The sequence below is a fragment of the Lutjanus erythropterus genome, chromosome 11, assembly GCF_056507025.1.
Source record: "Lutjanus erythropterus isolate fLutEry1 chromosome 11, fLutEry1.hap2, whole genome shotgun sequence".
Lineage (NCBI taxonomy): Eukaryota > Metazoa > Chordata > Actinopteri > Lutjaniformes > Lutjanidae > Lutjanus > Lutjanus erythropterus.
The window spans coordinates 40,382,838-40,401,455 of record NC_139327.1 but is presented as its reverse complement, the minus strand read 5'-3'; the positions used below and the strand labels follow the sequence as shown (position 1 = coordinate 40,401,455).

Genomic DNA, 18,618 nt, shown 5'->3' with positions numbered 1-18,618 from the left:
ACATGGCGGTGAAACGTTATGAAGTTAATACCTGCTACAAAAAACAAACAAAACAAAACCGACTTCCCGCCAACTGAGCAGCCGTTAGTCAGCGCCGTTTACAGCCAACAGACATCAAGGAAGACAAGTGTGTTTGAAGAAAACGGATAAAGTAAGTTTTAATTTGATGATTTCTTTTGAAAAATGAATCCACGGTGAGATAAAAACCGTCAGTAACATTAAAGACAAGACAAGACAGACACCAAGATGTCTGAACAAAGAAAGGTGATGAGGTGTGTCTGTTTTTAAACCTGTTTATTGTGTAGTCTGATCTGTTTCTGTTGACAAATCTACAACAATTATTTACAGTAATTTTAACTTTTGGGGGTGTCAACTCTGTTTTTGTAAGGTTTTGTCTTTGTAATGATCAATACATATAACGAATCATTAACAAAATAGTCACAATATGTGTCAACAATGTTATAATGAACCCTGTGACACCATGGCACTTCAAAGCAATTTATTAAAACTATATATTTTTACCATTAATAAATGCACACAATCTTCAAGGCTACAGAGATTTTTTTGCTTGATATCTTTATTTCGAACATGTAAACAAAATTATTAATATAATAACAATAATAATAATGATAAAATAAAGTAGAATAAGAAAAAAAACCTGATTAGTAGGCCAATTTGACAAAATCAAATATACACATTATATCTATTTGAGAAGGTTTGGTTTAGGCTAGCTAAATATTGTTAATTTAAGTATTTTTTGTTTTTTTTTGTCTACTTTATTTTATCATTATCAATCCATAGAAAGAAAGAGACTCTTGTTATAAGAAAAACTTGGCTCCTTAAAGAGACAGGGCGGAGCTTTTAGTTCAGCCAATAGGAAGGCTTGTCAGTACCTCTGATGTATTTGATGTTGGCCACAGTTTATTATGCCGATAAACTCCATGGACTTTGTACCAGAGTTGTTTATTCTTATAATATCAACTTTATGATACTCATAGATTTCAAAATAGAAAAAAGTTGACATGTTCAGTAACTGACAATCACAGACAAGCTGCACAGCTCCACTGATGTGTGGAGGGAATAACTCAGATACATATGAAAGTTTAAAGAATACTAGTAAATAAACTTTTACATATTAGTGAGAACATCAGAAATCAATAGTTCAGTTACACTTGGCAGATTTCACAAGAGTGTCGTCAGCAAACCACAGCAGTGTGTAGTAAACACATCAGTCTGTGTGTTGTGTTATCTCTCTACTTTGTATTTGAAGTAAGAATGTTAAAGGGATACGTCTCCTAAAAATGAAAATCCAATCATTATCTACTCACCCTCATGCTGATTTAAGTTTTTAGTCCACAAAACTCTGCTGGAGTTTCACAGGAAAACAGTTGCAGAATCTCCCAAACAATGGAAGTGAATGGTGACCAGTTTTCAAATGGAAAAAACAACAGAAAAAAAACATAAAATGTCTCCATGCTGCTCGTCTGCTGTAATCCAAGTCTCCTAAAGTCCCGACATGCTGTTTGCACACCGTCTCACACACACACACCACACACACAGTTCAGACAGTGTGCACGTGAACGTGGCTCCAAGCTGAAGATCTACAGTGAAGATTCAGGATAAAAACATGGTGGAAATAACTTTTTTCTAGTCAACTTGGCATGTTGGGACTTTAGGAGACTTGGATTACAGCAGACGAGCAGCATGGAGGAGTTTTATGTTTTTATTCTGTTGTTTTTTTTTACGTTTAAAAACTGGTCACCATTCACTTCCATTGTTTTGTGAGATTCTATAAAACTGTTTTCCTGTGAAACTCCAGCAGAGTTTTGTGGACTAAAAAACTAAACCTGACCTTCAGTCAGCACCAAGTCACAGCTGAGACGCGCCACAGCGCTTCTGGTGTAAACATGAGCACTGACTAGAATGTCTGTGAACTGGTCTGAGTGCTGCGGCGCAGCCGCGCCTGGTGTAACTTCCTGGTTAAACTATTCGTGCTTCATGAAAGAAAGTTTCACATAATTAATCTGCCGCTAGGATTGTTTAAATAAAACTTCAAATGAGAAAAAAACATGCATTTTGTGTCTTACTAATTAATAATGATTCATCGATTGTTAACATTTTCAACTGAAAAAAATGTTCAACCCTAACTTGAAGTTGAATTGAATTTGAAGACCACAAGGTTAAAATGCAGACTTTCACTTGAGCCGCATCAGAAAACCAGCTGAAACTGCCTCTAACATTTCTGTTCTCTCGTCTCTCTGTGTGTCACAGATGTCAGATATTTCAGAGGAAAAGTGGAAATTAGCTCTGATCTCCATCCTGGAGGAGCTGGACACAGAACAGTACCGTAAGATGCTGTTTTTGATCAAAATCCCCAAAAGTGAGAAGACTGGAAAGCACAGAGAAAAGATGGCCCAAAAAATCATTGAGCACTACGGACCAGAGGGGTCGATTTCTGCAGTCAGTGAAATCATGGAAGAGATACCGAGGAGGGACGCTAAAGTCCAGGACCCGCTGCGCCCCTTTGTGGAAAAACTGAAGAAAAAACAAGAAAAGGAAAACTTGAGTGAGTTTATATGATAAGAGGGTTGATTTGTTGGTTTTGGATAAAAATTATTCATCATGTTGAATGTGTCGCTGGATCACAGATGGAAGACGTGTTTTTTCAGTTTTAATCAACAGAAACACGTTAATGTCAGGATGAAAACTAACATCTAAACTATAAATATAAAACTGAGATAAGAGTTTGTGTAAGTCAGCAGCTCTCAAAGTGGAGCCTGTGGGACGAAGGTGGCGTCCCTGAATGTGACATGAAATGTTTGCATTATGTTTTAATCATTTCATTTCACTAATTTAACTTTCAATAGTCTTCATTTAATACACTAGTGTTATTCTACCAGGCAGTGTTTCTTTGCATTTATTCCTTATACACCTTATATTTTATATTTGATACTCTATTAATTATTATTCTTCTGTTAATATCATTTTGGAGCCATCTGGTACAAGAATTATGTTCAGGACTGATAAAGTTCTGTCTGATCTGTTTTGCCTAAATTAGGGCTGAACAATCAATCAAAATTTGATCAAAATCTAATAAAGTCTCAGCAGTTTTCAAATCACAGGATGCACAGTATTTGTTAAGATGAAAAGTGTGACAAAATACCGTTTTAAATTAAATATTGTGTTGCTGCAGAGTCCACACATCATTCTCTAGACTTCAGAAAACATCTGTTCAGTTCAGATCTCTGAAAAAAAAAACAAAAAACACCAGAATCATTTGAATGTTTTTCAGTGAAAATGAGAATATCAATGTAAACATGATCCTTTCCTCTAACACTGCAAATCATGTCACAATTATAATATTAGTCAAAATTATTGCAGTTAGATATTTCTTCAGAATCCTTCAGCCTGCAAAACAGTGTGTGTGTGTGTGTGTGTGTGTGTGTGTGTGTGTGTGTGTGTGTGTGTGTGTGTGTGTGTGTTTAAATTTACAGTTTCAAATTTTATTTTCAGGGAAGAGGAAACATGATCCAGTGGAAGAGGACAACAGGCCTGAAGCAGGTAGGTTAAAGGAACAGTTCACCCCAGAAATCTGTAGTGATATTTATCCTATTAGACTCAACAGGAGCCCAAAAATACATCTGAAAAACCCAACAGCAACGCAGAGCCTCTCTTTTAACAGTTTAGTTAGTTTCCTGCAGCCCTCTGCAGGACTCGGTCCTGCTTTCATCCCTGTATCTGTATACAAATTGATAATAACTGAATTCACTATAGAAAATTTAGCAAACATCACTTGTTTTGCAGATTATCAGAACATCTCATGCTGTTATGTCCCTTTTCAGCTTGTGGCCAGAGCTTTGATTTATCATTATTATTACTGACAAAACATGATTTTAGGAATTATTTATATCTAGGCTACATATCAAGCTGTTTAGTTAGTAATTCCTACTTTAAAGGAGCAGTATGTAGTTGTTGTGAATCCAAACAGTGAGCTGGAGCCACAGAAATATAAGTTTAATATAAAATGTACAGCTGGTGTGAGTCGTCTCCTTTTCAGCATTTGAACTCTGATTAAAATGAAACAAAATCAAAACTTTGTGTTAATTAGGGCTGTCACATTATCAGATTTTCACTACACGATTATTTGTGATCAAAAGAATTCATGGTAATAATCTTGAGATATCAAAAGAAAATTTAAACAAAATTAAATCCATCTTTAACTTTGTTTATTGTGTGTTTTGTCTTTTTTCTTGCAAATGAATTACACTCAGAACACAAACGCAGGGAGGCAGAGAGGTTCTGTAACCACAGAGGCTCAGTTCTGTTCATCTTTAGGTTCTCATGTGGACACAGATGGAGCCTCTCTCTGTACTCTGAGTTCATTTTGTCTTGATTTCTGCACATTTTCTGAAAAACTTTGAATACAGGAGAAACAGCAGTATCAGTGTAGCTAGTTAATGAAGAAAATCCTCCGTCCACACGTATCGATGTATTTAATGACCTCACAGACCGTCGCCGTCTGCAGCGCTGCCTACACTTCTGTCGCTTTCTCAACACGCTCATTATTACAAACTCCTCCAACATCACCATGTTTGTTGTTGACTTTTCTCCTTCTGTAGGACAACTTTTCAGATGTAGTGGATGTATTGATTAACATCCATGTGGGCAGTGACAATAAGTCTAACTACACTTAAAGGATAGTGAGAGAGTTTCTGTGTTTACATGATATCAATATTCTGTTTTTTGAAATATCACAGTGAAAATCAATACTGGTATATTGCTTCTAATGTCAACAGAACAAAAGTCAAGCTAGAACACACTTCACCTTCTCTAGAAAATGACAGAGGAACGTGACAACCAATAAATGGACACGATGATGATAGAATGACGATGTTGGCTAAAATCAGTTTGTGCTGATTTTAGTTGTTTTTCAGAGGACTGAACAATCTGTGTTCATGTTAAACATTATAGTTTTGAATTTTATTCTCAGGAAAGAAGAGGAAATGTGATCCACTGAAGGAACGGAGGCCTGCAGCAGGTATTAAAATATTATCAGTGAAAAGAGGGAACATTTTGTTTCATCTGAAAGTCTGATGATTAATGAAATGAGATCAGAGTAGAAATACTAACTAAGTATTTGTCTGTCAGCAGATCAACAGAGGAGCTGCCCACCTGAACAGGTAGGAGATTTGATTCACTCGAATGCATTCTTACACACTGACAGTTTTCATGGATATAATATCAGAATAGCTCCAATCTATCAGACGTAGTGACTCAGTCCAGCTGAAAATCAGGACAACATTCATCATGAGATTATTACAGCAGTAAAAACATGTTTGTTCCTTCATTACTGGTGACTGAGTGTTGATGAAATCTTTGTTTTCCAGGAGAGAAACATTCATCCTTGGGTAAGAACTCTTTCAATTTTCTGTCACTGTTCACAACTTTCATGTTTCTACTTGTTGCTTTAATGGAGATCGTTTCCTTTGTTCGTTTGCAGAAGAAATCCATCTGTGATCTGAACTCCAGCAGTGAACTGAATGACACAGACGGCATCGTTGGGAAGGTTGTTGAGAAATCTGGTCTTCGCACATATCAAACCAAAGAAAATGTGAAAAAGTTCTTCTTCTGTCTGGCGGTCGCTGATGAGAAAGACAGTATAAAACTGATGGTGTATGGAAAAGATCGCTATAAAGAAATCGAGAAAGATAAGTGCTACCTGTTCAGAAGGCTAAGAAGAGACGACGTTGCTGTTAAAGTTATCAAACAGAGTGTCGTGTCAGAGACGAGCTCGTTTCAAGTCCCAGAAGAGCTCAAGATGAAAGCTCAGAGACTCATTTATCCTGAGAGTCCAGTTTGCTCCATTAAAGAAGCCAAATCATCTGCTGACGGGACAAAGACGGTCCAAGGAACCGTTACACAGGTGAGAACTCAAAATTCTTTCAGGTCTGTTTTTGGTCTCTACCATCTCCTGAGTGAAATAATCTGCCTCTCTAGCTGCTAAATGTGTTTGAGTTTAAACTCAGAACTTTGGCTCTGATCCTCCTCTGTACACACTGACCAACTCGAAACAAAGATGTTTGCTTTTAGACATTTTCCAGTTTTGAAGTGAAGGTTGTTTGATTCTTTTCTTCTTCTGTTTTGTTCAGATTGATCCTGTTGAACAGAGGAAGACAGAGAGGCAAGAATTCGAACTAAGAGATGACACTGATTCCACCAGGATCTGCATGTGGGGTGAAAACATCAAGCAATGCAAAAAGTTAACACTTGGAGATGTCATTAAGGTCACTAACCTGAAGACCAGCCAGTACTATGACATCACATCGCTGAGCTCAACTGGATTCACCCAAATTCTCAAGGTAGCTGCAGTGACCTGCTGCCCTCAGTCTGAGACAAAGAAATATCAGTGAGAGTCTGTGATGACACCTGACGCCCTCCTCACTGCTTATCTTACAAGATGTTAACTTTTAAAAAACTGAAACTACTTTTATGGTATTTTTCATCATGTCCTCAACCTTGATTACTGACATCAGTCTGTCTTTCCACAGGTTCAGAGTGTCGGCATCCAGAATGAGAGAATTGAGATCATAGGAATCATAAAAGTCAAGAAGAAGGAGACTCAACTGGAGGCAGAGTTCAACCAACAGGTGCACACGTTTGTTGTGTCCTCTCAACTTTTGGCGAAGGCATTTGGACTGAAACTGGACAGAGATTTTAAACAAAGTCTCCTTGATGTAACGCCACGCTCAGCAGAGGCCGTAATAAAAGGCAACAGAATTAAAAAACTTACAGCTGCTTCAAAGATGTAAAGAGCTGAAGGCAGACTGAAGTGTAACATTTAATCAGCTTTTATTAAACATTTTGATGATTTATACATGAATGATGGCTTTTTTAGATTCACTGACTTTAATCTTATCTAATAATCATACTGTTATATTGTGTCATTGTTTGATTGTTAGTGTTCTCCCATTTAAAACGTTAATTTTAGTGTCTTCAGTTCAGAAACACCGACTGACTTATTAAAAGAAAAGATCACAGTGGGAAACATGATGCTGTACATTTACAAAAAACATTATCAGTTTGAACATTAAATATCTGGCCTTTGTGCTGCATTCACCTGAATATCAGTTGAAAAGTATTTGCAGATCGTTGCACTGTTTTGAAGCTGGTTTTGTAAATGAACATTATCTCATATTATTGGATTATAATTATTGATGAACTCACTTTAATGACTTTATATACTGCAGGATTTTTGAATTTTGTAGATTTGCATTAAATGTGTGTAATTTCTGTCTCTTGGTCTCTGACATTAGAACGAGTGATGTAATTCAATTACATCATGACATCATGAGGAATCATGGGAGTTGTTGTCTTCATTGTTGAACAATGAATCGGGTTTGTCCAAAAGCTACAGGTGACCAAATAAAATGGACTCCTGAATAAATTACAGGATTCTTTGACCTGAACATTGATGGAAACTCAACAAAATATGTCTCGTTGTTTGCAGACATTTTAATGCAAAAGTGTTATATATCATGTTTAAGCTTTTCAAAAAAAAAAGAACCATATCCAGCTAAATTACTTTTACGTTCTTCAGAAAGTTGATTCATTGAGACGTCTGAATGTTTCAGACTATATTTTGTTAAAAAAATAACTTGAAAAAGCAAATAACTTTATTTCTACTTGACTTTATTAAAAAATATCAACAAAACCATCAGGAAACATGCACACACACATACACACACAGCAGTATCCATCCATGAAAACTACACACACACAGTTTCTGTTAACAGCAGAAAGAACAGACATCATAAAGAGCTTCCTGTTTGTTGACAAACAACAAAACTGATTTTACTTTGAAAAAAAACAAAACAAACATTCTTGGCAAGCTGACAGTTTGTCTACGCAAAAAGAAAACTGACCAATCAATCGATCGATAAGTGAAGAGTTTCATTCCAAAACTTTTTGCATCCAATTTATTAATAATTAAAGGTGGAGGATAAAAATGACCTGATATTCCCTGTTTGAGTTTCCAAAAATATACAATATTTATATAATTACATGCAGTGAAATCTCTGGCTGGCAGCTCGTTTAGGAAGGAAACTCTTCACTTTATGAACAAACTGTAACCAAGTACACACACACACACACACACACACACACACAGTTCTGATTTACATTCACACCAAACAGAAATCTACAAAAATAGACCATTAGTCATTTTACACTTTTGCATGTTGAGCTCTTCTCTGAGTCGTCTCAAAAAGAAAAAAAAACTGTGCAGATGAAACCCGTTTGTTTGACATCACCGCTCGTCTTTAATATCAAGATTATCGTCTTTATTCACACGTTGACAGATGAACAGATGCCACTGTCGCACTATGCTAAGCTAACAGCTGCTTTTACTGATTTAATTAAAACCAAATCTTTGAACGCAAAAATAACGTGTAGCCAGAGATGGGTTTGTTTTTCTTTGGGGTCAGACGAGTCATCGAGGGTTTTACACACATTTACACACTGACATGCAGCACAGTGGAGCGCACCCACAATTCAAACACACAGAGGAAGAAACTCTGCTCAGAGGGAAGTGAGGCTGTTTCAGGGAGCATTTCAAAATAAGAGACAACAATAACAGAACTCAAAGACGACTTTCAGGTTAAATTTAACTGACATCTTCACCACCAGCTCAAACAAAGTGATAAACTTTATGTTAAAGGGTCACATCAGTGTGTTTGCAGGTTTCAGCTGCTACTACAAATTCTGTATACTTGGTAGTTTTGTTTTATTTCCTGCGGTCCAGGAATCCACCAGTTTCCACCTTCATCAAATCTTCACATCTCTTACAAAATATGAAAAAGAGGAAATCTGGACACCACAGATCAAACATGATTGGTTAGTTTTTGTTATTGTGTGACTTTAGGAATCTGAACTGTCCTTTGAAAACACTGAAGTCACACAACAACACAAACAAACTAACAGATGGAGGCAGCAGACCAACAACTCTTTGAGGTAAAGTTACAGATTTTTTCTGATGTAGTTTGGTTGGTTTGTACAGAGTGATATTTGTCTTATATAACACTGGTTTCCTGTCAGAAAGGTCTGTCTGACAGAAAGGTAAACAGGTGACAATATTGTAAATACAGCGTACACTTAAACTGATAATTATTCATTATCTGTTTTGTTTTATTGTTTGGTCACATGATCACAGATTTGATTGAAATGTAATTAACTATTTTCTGCCTGTTCCTTTACAAGCTGCAGACTAAACAAATCGACTTGATCGCTGAGTTTCAATAGTCTGCCGAGTGACTTCTGTACAAAACAAACATGAATAGAAACCAGTAGATGTCTGGGAGCATCAGAAGAATAGAAGTGGATTCAAATGTACGACAAAACCACGATCAGGGACCTCCCTGATCCCTGCACAAAACCCCCCTCATCTTTATAACTTAATTCACTGATTTGGGTAAAACTGGATCATCTTTTATCAAGAAAATATTTTCTGGTGTCCTCTTGCTGCTCAGCTTCAAGTCTCTGATTTAAGAAGTTTCCCGATGGACAGATAATTTAACTAACTGCTGCTAACTGTGGCTGCTGTTAGTGAAAAACTGAATCAGTGAACACAACTAAACACCTCAAAGACAGACTGAAGTAATTTATGGAGTTTAACTGCTGCTAAATTTACTGCTGTTAGCTGAATCAGCTGAGCTAACTAGCTAACAGCACTACAGTTTGCAGCAGTTAGAATTTAGTTACTTCAGTAACAAGTAAAGCTAGTTGTCCATCAGCAAACTCCATAAACCACCTTGGTGCTGTATTCCTTGTTGCCAAGTTGCCTTCTGTTAGTCTTGAGTGTGGGCCTAGACTTAAAGGTGGAGCTCCAGCCTCTGGCTCAACCTCACCATAACTCTAATAAATAAATGTGCTTCGCTGCTCTGGTGGTTTAAATTATGATGATCATTTCATGTCACTAGCTGATAGTTTGTAGAACAGATATCTGTCGTGTCTGTACTGTATTTCCTGTCGTCAAAATGGCCTCTGTTGCTCTTTGGCTGAACATGAAGGTAGAGCGCCACCTACTGACTCTGCTTCACGGAGAACTTCACCGGTCTGTTGGTTTGAATTAGGAGTCACTTTGGGTCATTTACTGTTGGTTTGTTTTAAAATGCTCCCCTTCAGAGACACACACACACAGACAGACAGACACACACACACACACAGACACACACACACACACAGACCGACAGACACACACACACACACACACACACACACACACACAGACAGACACACACACACACACACAGACACACACACACACAGAAGAAGAAGAGGAATGACATACTGAAGCTTTGTGTCAGTTATCTGTTGGACAAACTGAAGGCGTGAAGAAGCTCAAACTGAATAAACTCCTGGTCAAAGTTCTCAAACGGTTCTTTCTTCTCATCGGTTGAAAACTCGGAAAACGAGACAACAAAGTTTGTTTTTGCTTCTTTTTGAAAAACTTTCTGCATCAGAATTTCATGATGTTCAGCAGCTGAAACCAGATGTCAACACTTCTGCCGTCCTGCTGCTGTTCTGCGTTCTCATTGGCTGACGATGAGCTGTCGCAGGTACGACTGCGTGAGGCCCCGCAGCTCCTCCAGCGTGTAGTCCTCCGGCATCGGCAGGCGGGTGATGTGCGGCGCCAGCTGGGTGAGCGGGATGCTGAGGGGGTCGGACGCCGCGTCACCCTGCTGCAGGCTCAGCACCACGCGCAGGATGTTCGCCACACGCTTCGCCATTTCTGCAAGGACCGAGGAGGGGGCGGGGGGTCGTGGTGTTTGGTTAGATCAGAGCGGAAATGTCTGCATGTTTTTCATTTTCACCAAACAACAACAGCTGACGCCACCAACCTACCTGAATCTGGATAACCTGTACTGCCGTCACTGTGAGGCACCAAGTCTCGACACAAACGCGTCTGCTGAGACGTCCCTGAACTCGACTCCATCAGCAGAATCTCTCGCCATCTTCAAAAATCACTTTGAGCGCCTCTTCCAGGAGCAAATACTCTGCTCTCTTTCTCATGAATAAACTAATTTCCTGAAATCTTTGTTCAAACTGCAGACAAATCAGATTTGTTTCTCAAATCAAGGACAGACTGTCCTCGCTGTTATTTACACGCGACGCTGGTGATGCGGCTGAAGCAGAGAAAAGCCTCCTCTGAAAGTTCCAACAGACTATTCATTTATTTTCGTTGTTTCTGTAAACCCAAATAAGACTGCTTGTAACGATAATTTTCAGTGAACTGATTTAAAGTTGGTAGTTTTAAAATGTCCAAATCAGTGTTTCCCAAAGTCCAGGATGACGTCATCAAGCGTCTTGTTTTACTCACAACTCAAAGACATTCAGTTTACTGTCAGAGAGGAGTAAAAAAAACCCAAAACAAAATATTCACATTTAAGAAGCTGAAATCTGAGAATTTGGACTTGCGACTTAAAAAATTACTCAAAGTGATTAATCAATTATAAAATAGATGGTGATAAATTTAATAATAGATGAATCGTTGCAGCTCTAAACCCAAATCCTTAACAGTCTTCTAAAAATGTTATTTATGGTCATTTATGGTTCATGTATATAATATTCCTTCACTGGGTTTGAACTGAGTGAGTTTATTATGAAAATAATGCAATTAACTCCACGAACCGAGCAAAGACAGATGTGTTGGTGATTCCAGCTGTTGTTTTCAGTTTCTCTCCTGGACGTCTTTCTTGTTGCCAGTTAAAACCATTAACCATGAAGCAGGGGTGCTCTCACCTGATTGGGCGAGGCGGTCCCTGGCGGTGCTGCAGGGCAGAAGCTCGATTCTGCTGCAGAGAGACGTCACGTCGGTGTAGAGACGCTCCAGCTCGTAACCAGCGTTGTCCATCTGCAGCGAGGGGACAAAGTGTTTTAATTTAATGCTCCGTCACACATCTACTCCAACACAATTCAAAAACATTGGACTAAATTTTTTTTTTTTTTTTACAGATGAAGATTTTTCAGTACAAAAGAGACGATCACTTTATAAAACATGATGCATCATTAAATGTCAAACCATCCAGAAGAGTAAAAAGGTACCTGCTGGATGTCCTGCAGCGTCTTGATCACTCTGATGTAGTCCAGGTAAACCCTCCCTGCTGTGTCCCAGTCCTGGATGGTGGCGCTGTGTTCAGGGACCGCCAGACCTTCCAGGAACTCCAGCAGGTAGTCGTGGTTGTCGTTGATGATGCAGTCTGCAGGAGGACGGGGGGGGGTAATCATCAGATCATAGAAACTTGTTTTTAATTCAAAACTGAACTAAACATCATCTTCAGATTTGATGGATTATTTTTCAAGATCAGGCATGTGGCCTGGAGGAGGTGAGTATCCTGACCTGACGCGAGGTGTTGGATAAGCAGCCGGTGACACTGGCTCCAGTATCCGGCCCGGTACAGGTGCAGCGCCTCCTGGCGTCTGTCGCCGTCGCGGCGAGCTCGGGTGGCCTTGGCCTCGTGGATCCACTGCTCCGGGATCAGCAGCCTCTCTGTGAGGAAGCGCTCCCTCCGCACCGACTCGTCCGTCTCCTGCAGGGGGCAGTGGAGGGTCAACATCTCCCTGACGGCTCGCTCCCGCTGACTGAAGACACAAAAACATCACGGTGAGCGTTTTCATCTTCACAGAATCAGAGGAAGAAACATGAGCAGAAGGTAGAGACAGACTGAATGTGAGGAAAATTAAACTGATATTCTGTCGTCTGTTTAGGGCTGAATGATTTTGAAAAGATATCCGACTGCGATTATCTGACTGATTTGACTGCAACTGTGATATGATTTGCAGTATTAGAAAGAATGCTAATATTTACATGATCATTCTCATTTAAAACATCATTATGGTGTGATTTTTGCAGCGATCTGTATCAAACAAAGATGTTTTCTGAAGTCTGTACAAATATGATGTGTGCACCAGAACATTTCTGCAGCACCATATTTAATTTAAAATGTTTGACACACTTTTTACATTTAACATCTTGTGCTTCCTGTGATGTGAATCTGTTGTAGACCATATTGAGATTTCAATAAAATTTCAATTAACTGTTCAGCCCTACTCCTGTTTAGTTTATACAGCATTCTCCTTCACAAACTGTGACAATAAATGGATCAATAAGCTTCATGCATCAGTGGATTGATTCAGGATTTTTTAATGTGGATTCAAGTTTCCCAGACGTGAGATGGAAATTTGGATGAAATCTTCTATACCTACAAATGCAACTAGCAATAGTTTTGCATAAACTGTGATTTTAGGTAACATGCAAATCTAATTTTGACAACCTCAGAGCAGACAGAGTCTTGGGGACTCCTGTCACCAATATTTTCTTACACTCCTCATGGTTAAATGTTAATTTTACTCAATTATGACATGATGACAGATGCAATAAGTAAGAAGTGGACACCTGTTTACTTCTGACTCCAAACAAATAGAGGGCAGCATTTCACCAGAGTAACAGATAACTGCTGCCGTTAGCTCAGTTAGCCACACGGCTAGTGGTCTATTAGTTGACGTTACCGACACTGGGAGCTCAGAGCGCTGAAGGAAGTTTTGGTTTTTACAAGTCCAGCACTGGAGCTTTGGACCACTGGGAGGAGGAGTCATCAGTCTGTCCTCTTCTGGGTGCCTGAGCAGGATTTATGGTGGGGTCAGACCCAAGTTCTGGAGCCAAACCCAGTCAGACAACCAGCTCTGTGTTGTTTTTGGACTGAGGACAGTCTGGACGCTACAGTGACTCACTATCACTAATTTTAGTTTGAAATTCTTTAATTCTTTAACAAACTAAGATTTCTGATGCAACAAACATTTATTTTCTAAGTTGCAGCTGATTAGAAATTTTATTTTTTCAGTTCAGTTTCAGTTTTCAGTTCCTGTCACGTTTACTCAACAGGTGGAAGAAAACACAAAAAGAACAAACGGGGTTTCACCCAGTTTGATTTCATGTAGACGGAGAAGATGGACGTACGTGTGGTCGGGGATGTGCAGCAGGATGAAGATGGCCATATGCCACAGGCCGGCGCTCTCCAGCTGTGCGGCGTAGCTGGCGTGGAGGAGTCCCTGCCGCGAGGCGCTCAGGTGGCTGTAGTGCAGCGCCTGCAGGACGCCCCACAGGTGCCAGCAGAGACGGTAATCCAGACGCTCCCAGGTGACTGTGAGAGGGTCCAACAGCTGCTGCAGGCTGTAGTGTCTGCAGGAGGACATGAAGACACGACAGAAGGTTACTCATCACTGTCAGCTCTGATCAGCCCATGAAAACAGGCATCAGAATCAGTGGATTCAAAAACTAACGCTAGAAAAATGAAAACTGCATAAACCTGATTTTCTATCCAGTTCACTAAAACTCAAATTAGTGACTGTTTTTTGTACATTTTTCCCACATTTTGTCGGTGCTGTGAGGCTCCATTGTACATGAAATCTATATAATATATGAGGCTGGTTTACCTGTCACTGTAGAGTTTGAGCAGGTGGAAACAGAGGTCGTACAGCGGCCGTTTAGACTCCTCCTCCTCTTCCTCGTCCTCCTCCATGTCCGGCTTCTCCGCCTCCAGGTATGGAGGCAGGGGAGCGCAGGCGTACTTGCCACCCTCACATGAGCCCTGCGGGACAGAAACAACCACAACGATGATCAGAGGACTGCAGGAGGAGGTCAGAGTCACACAGAAGACGAAGTCAAAAGAAGCTTGAATCAATGAAACACCTCCTGTGTCAAAACCAGCCTAAAATGTTTATCCCAGGCTGACTTAAAGTTGGAGAACATGGATGGTTTTGGTCTCTTTTCAATGGAAACGCTGAAGTTTTCCCCACAACAGACAGAATCACTGTAAGTGCTGCTGTCATGGAGTAATAAATAAAACACACACTGAAGTAGAGTAGCAGTGAAGTAACTAAAGTAGTAACTGCAACGTACAGGCTGGAAAACACAATGAGACCACAGCAGTTACTCACAGTTTTAAATGTGATAACAATACTAACTTTTAAATTTACAGAATTTCCTTGTTCCTACTTGAAACCACCAATTAAAACTGCACATGGTTATTTTGAGGATTTCATTGGTTATAAGAGGCACCGGTCATCAGCACAATCTGTTCTGATTGGCTCCGTCTTTACAAATGAGGTGTCAATCAAAATGTCAACAAGACATCAGAAATGTCTTCATGCTATGAAAGATAACAGGAGGAAGATTTGGACATTTGAAGTGATGCAACAGCAGTTTGTGTGTATTTATCCATGTGATCACCATGTGATGTTTTGGACTAAATATTTTACTGGAATGAATTAACTGGACCTTTATAATAAAACGGTTTTTATCTCATCTGTTTTTTTATCGATCAGAGAAGTGATGGAGGTGAGTTCCCTGAATCTTAGTCCCTGCTGTTGTGACTGTGTCCTTCCAAAGATACGTCACATGAGTAGCACTTAAACAAAGAACAAAGATCATGTGACTGCAGAGGGCGGGGCAGCAGCTCACCTGGAAGGCGGCCTCGTATTTGGCGAGGGCGTCTGCCACTGAGGCGGTCGGAGGCAACATGAACCAGAGGTGGACGGCCACGCAGCGCTTCCAGTCCAACTCAGAGCACACGTTCACCACCGAGTCGGACGACTGCCACACCTGCAAGGACAGACACGAGACACTGTCAGCATCAAAACAATGACAACAAAACACTGCTCACTGGACAACAAACGTGTTCCAGCGATGAAACGTTCATCTGAAACCACTCAGCTACAACCGGAGTGATTAGTGAGTCTTTGTTGTCCATTAGAAATGATTTCAAGAAGCATTTTCAGCAGTCAGAGAAAAAAAAAACAAAGGAGAAAATATTTCAAGTTTTGACTATAAACATTAATCCTTCATTTCTCAGCTGAATCTTTGTTTGGTGTTAATGATCTCTGACACAAACACAGTAAACACATCAAATGCATCGTACCGGTTTCCCAGAGAGCAGCGTGAAGATGCGAAGTCGTTCTTCAGGCAGGTAGCAGTCGGTCTGCATGCGGTTCCAGTCGGCGAGCTGAAGGGCCAGCAGGTCCCGGCAGTACTGAGAGCCCATGGCCTGGGACAGCAGCAGCGACAGACGGTGGTCTCCTGAGGACAAAAGGTTTCAGTGTGAAGACATTTAATGCAATAATTTCAGTCCATCCACCTCATGTCTGTGTATTGAAACAGAAAGTTCAAACACTACACTGTTAGCATGCAGACGCTCCAGCTGGAGCTTTAAAGAGTCTCACTTTAACATTTTATTTCTGCAGGATTTCTTTCTGAAATGTGTTTCATTAATTCTGCTGATCAGACGAGAACTTTGAAGAATCTGCTCCCTGCTCTCGTCTTTCTGTCCACAGCGTGTCCCTCCTGTTAACGCTCACCTTCCTTCTGCGCGAGTCGACACGCCTCACTGATGCGGTTTCCCGTCAGATAGCTGAAGATGGCCTCTGTGTGGCGCCCCTTCCCCGCCAGCGCCACCTCCTCCTCCACCCTGCCGGTGGCACCGCGGGACAGCCAGGCCGAGAAGGTCCGCCTCCTCTCCAGCTGCTGCTCGTACTCGCTGGGCGTCTCCACGTCCGCCTCCTGGTCTGCGGGGCCCAACCGGCCCCACAGGGCCTCACACAGGGTCCAGACCTCGGACCAGTAACCCAGGAGGGCTGGAGGAGACGGGGAGAGAGGAGGAGTCAAAGTCTGATCCCGTTTCTCAAAAAAGAACTTGCTGGATCCTTTTTTTGTGGCATGTGTGGAGTTCTGAATACGACATGACCAAGCTCCAAATTTAATTTATCGTTCTATGTTTTGATCATGATTATTAATTACTGATTTCCAGGATCAACAGAGGAATTATTTAGCCGTGAATCCAGTGAATTAACACAGTGAACATTCCTGCATGAAGCTGTACAGCTCCTGCATTTATTCACAGTCAGAATACATCACATACTGTTTCTACTTTGACAACTTCAACACGCCACAGAAAATTATTTGTATGTGAAAAACTTTGTGGAAACAAATTCTGATGACGACGGGATCATTTCAAGTATTAAAAGATGTTTGGTTTTCATATGTGATCGTTAGAGGCGTCACAATTCAATATTAAATCAAAAATTAATCAAAATGAGCTTTCAGTTTCAATAATCAAACTTCAAGGCAGGATCAGTGATCATCCTAGTATTTTGTTGTGTATTTTTTTCCTCTCCATCCGCACCTTGCAGCGTGTCTGGAGAAAAAAAAACAACACTTTAAAAACCACACAGCGTAGCTTATTGGTGGTTATTTCATACTTAATATTTAAATCTTTTTAAGAAGAATTTGACAGTGTCAGCACATAAAACCAATAATCTGTTGATCTTTTCAAATCAAGACTTGGTAGTCAGTCACAGGCAGAGCTGTTGGTACAAAAAAACTGTTTAAATTGGAAAACTGAATTGTGAATTTAGAGAACTGACGCCTGCAGTGATTGTGATAATGTGTTTTTATAACGTGGAAAACATTGTTTCAAATGAAGCATTTTCCAAACTTTCAAGACTTTGTACGAACTTGATCTGATCGATTAGTCGTCAACTATTAAATGAACTATTCTTATAAGTGATTAATCATTTGGAAATGTCCACATTCTCTGATTTCAGCTTCTCAGATGTGATTATTTTTTGGTTTCTTTACTCCTCTCTGAAAGTTAACTGAAAATCTTTGAGTTGTGGACAAAACAAGACATTTGAGAGCAGCTTTGGGAAATTTTTCACCATTTTCTGACATTTTATGGACCAAACAACTTATCAATTAATTGAGAAAATGATGGACAGATTAATCGATAATCAAATTAATTGTTAAATGCAGCTCCAGCACGCAGATGGTCATTATCTCCCCTTTAATCAAGTGTTGGTATTAAAACTGAACATTAAGAGAAAATCCTGCAGGACAGAAGAATCTGTGTCTCTGATCGTGTTTTAAGAGGAAATTGTTTTTCTATTCAAACTCTGACAAAGATCACAAAACAAAACTGAACACTAAAGAAAACTCACAGAAAGTTTGAACAAACACGAGTGTGTTTCAAATTAAACATATTTTATGTTCTTGGATATTTATTTTAAAAATAAAGCCTCTCTCTGTGTCATGTTATAGTTTATCATTCTAAGACACATTCACGAGTCTGTAAAGTCTTCAGATCGTGTCTCTTACGGTCTGCGTCTCCCTGCTTCTCGTTCAGCTCGGTGATCCACTCGGCGTATTCGTGCAGCGCCGCCACGCCGGCCTGCGGTCGCACCAGAGGGCAGGCGGCGGCGTCTGTGATGTCGACGGTGCTGTGTTTCAGACAGATCTCCAGAGGGCGCTGCAGCGCTGCCTGACTCTCTTCTTCATCCTCCTCTTCCTCACTGCTCTTCACTGCTGGAGGCTCCAGACCCTCCAGCTGCTCCAGAACCACCTTGTAGGGGCTCTCGGTCAGCCTGCAGGAGGAGAACCAGGAGCAAAGAGTCACGGTGAATCTGTGTGATTTATCTTGTTAGTGAAGAATCAGATCATTTCTTCATTTTATTTGTGTCTTAATACAGTTTATATTGTTACTGTTCATGTTTCATGTGTAAAGAACTTTTTTA

At 40.1% G+C, this 18,618-nt stretch overlaps 2 protein-coding genes across 3 annotated transcripts in view; one reads left to right on the top strand and one right to left on the bottom strand.

The window, feature by feature from the left end:
• On the top strand, positions 1-7,035 carry LOC146319579 (uncharacterized). Of its 2 annotated transcripts, none has more exons than XM_084730145.1 (9): positions 1-151; positions 2,272-2,566; positions 3,514-3,561; positions 4,991-5,038; positions 5,152-5,180; positions 5,388-5,408; positions 5,501-5,923; positions 6,150-6,359; positions 6,549-7,035. In XM_084730145.1, the coding sequence occupies exons 2-9, from the start codon at positions 2,272-2,274 to the stop codon at positions 6,807-6,809; spliced, it is 1,335 nt and encodes a 444-aa protein (XP_084586271.1). In that variant the 5' UTR covers positions 1-151; the 3' UTR covers positions 6,810-7,035. The 2 variants fall into 2 exon arrangements, with proteins under 2 accessions (XP_084586271.1, XP_084586270.1); XM_084730144.1 differs by having other exon boundaries at positions 5,149-5,180.
• Positions 7,036-10,253: 3,218 nt separating this feature from the next.
• nup98 (nucleoporin 98 and 96 precursor) overlaps positions 10,254-18,618 on the bottom strand; it is a 29,454-nt gene continuing 21,089 nt past the window's right edge. The window contains exons 26-35 of the mRNA XM_084730199.1: positions 18,203-18,468; positions 16,408-16,683; positions 15,972-16,129; positions 15,515-15,655; positions 14,488-14,642; positions 14,012-14,233; positions 12,395-12,636; positions 12,100-12,254; positions 11,797-11,908; positions 10,254-10,786 (exon numbers count right to left, since the gene is read on the bottom strand). Of these exons, the coding sequence (XP_084586325.1) occupies positions 10,587-10,786; positions 11,797-11,908; positions 12,100-12,254; positions 12,395-12,636; positions 14,012-14,233; positions 14,488-14,642; positions 15,515-15,655; positions 15,972-16,129; positions 16,408-16,683; positions 18,203-18,468 (1,927 nt within the window). The 3' untranslated portion in view covers positions 10,254-10,586. The remainder of the gene's footprint in view (positions 10,787-11,796; positions 11,909-12,099; positions 12,255-12,394; positions 12,637-14,011; positions 14,234-14,487; positions 14,643-15,514; positions 15,656-15,971; positions 16,130-16,407; positions 16,684-18,202; positions 18,469-18,618) is intronic.

Excerpts from the sequence above, each read along its gene's own strand:
- LOC146319579 (XM_084730144.1), top strand. The coding sequence starts at position 2,272 with ATGTCAGATATTTCAGAGGAAAAGTGGAAATTAGCTCTGATCTCCATC. Across the intron at positions 5,181-5,387 it reads GGAGCTGCCCACCTGAACAG|GAGAGAAACATTCATCCTTG; the intron begins GTAGGAGATTTG and ends TTTGTTTTCCAG. Across the intron at positions 6,360-6,548 it reads GATTCACCCAAATTCTCAAG|GTTCAGAGTGTCGGCATCCA; the intron begins GTAGCTGCAGTG and ends GTCTTTCCACAG.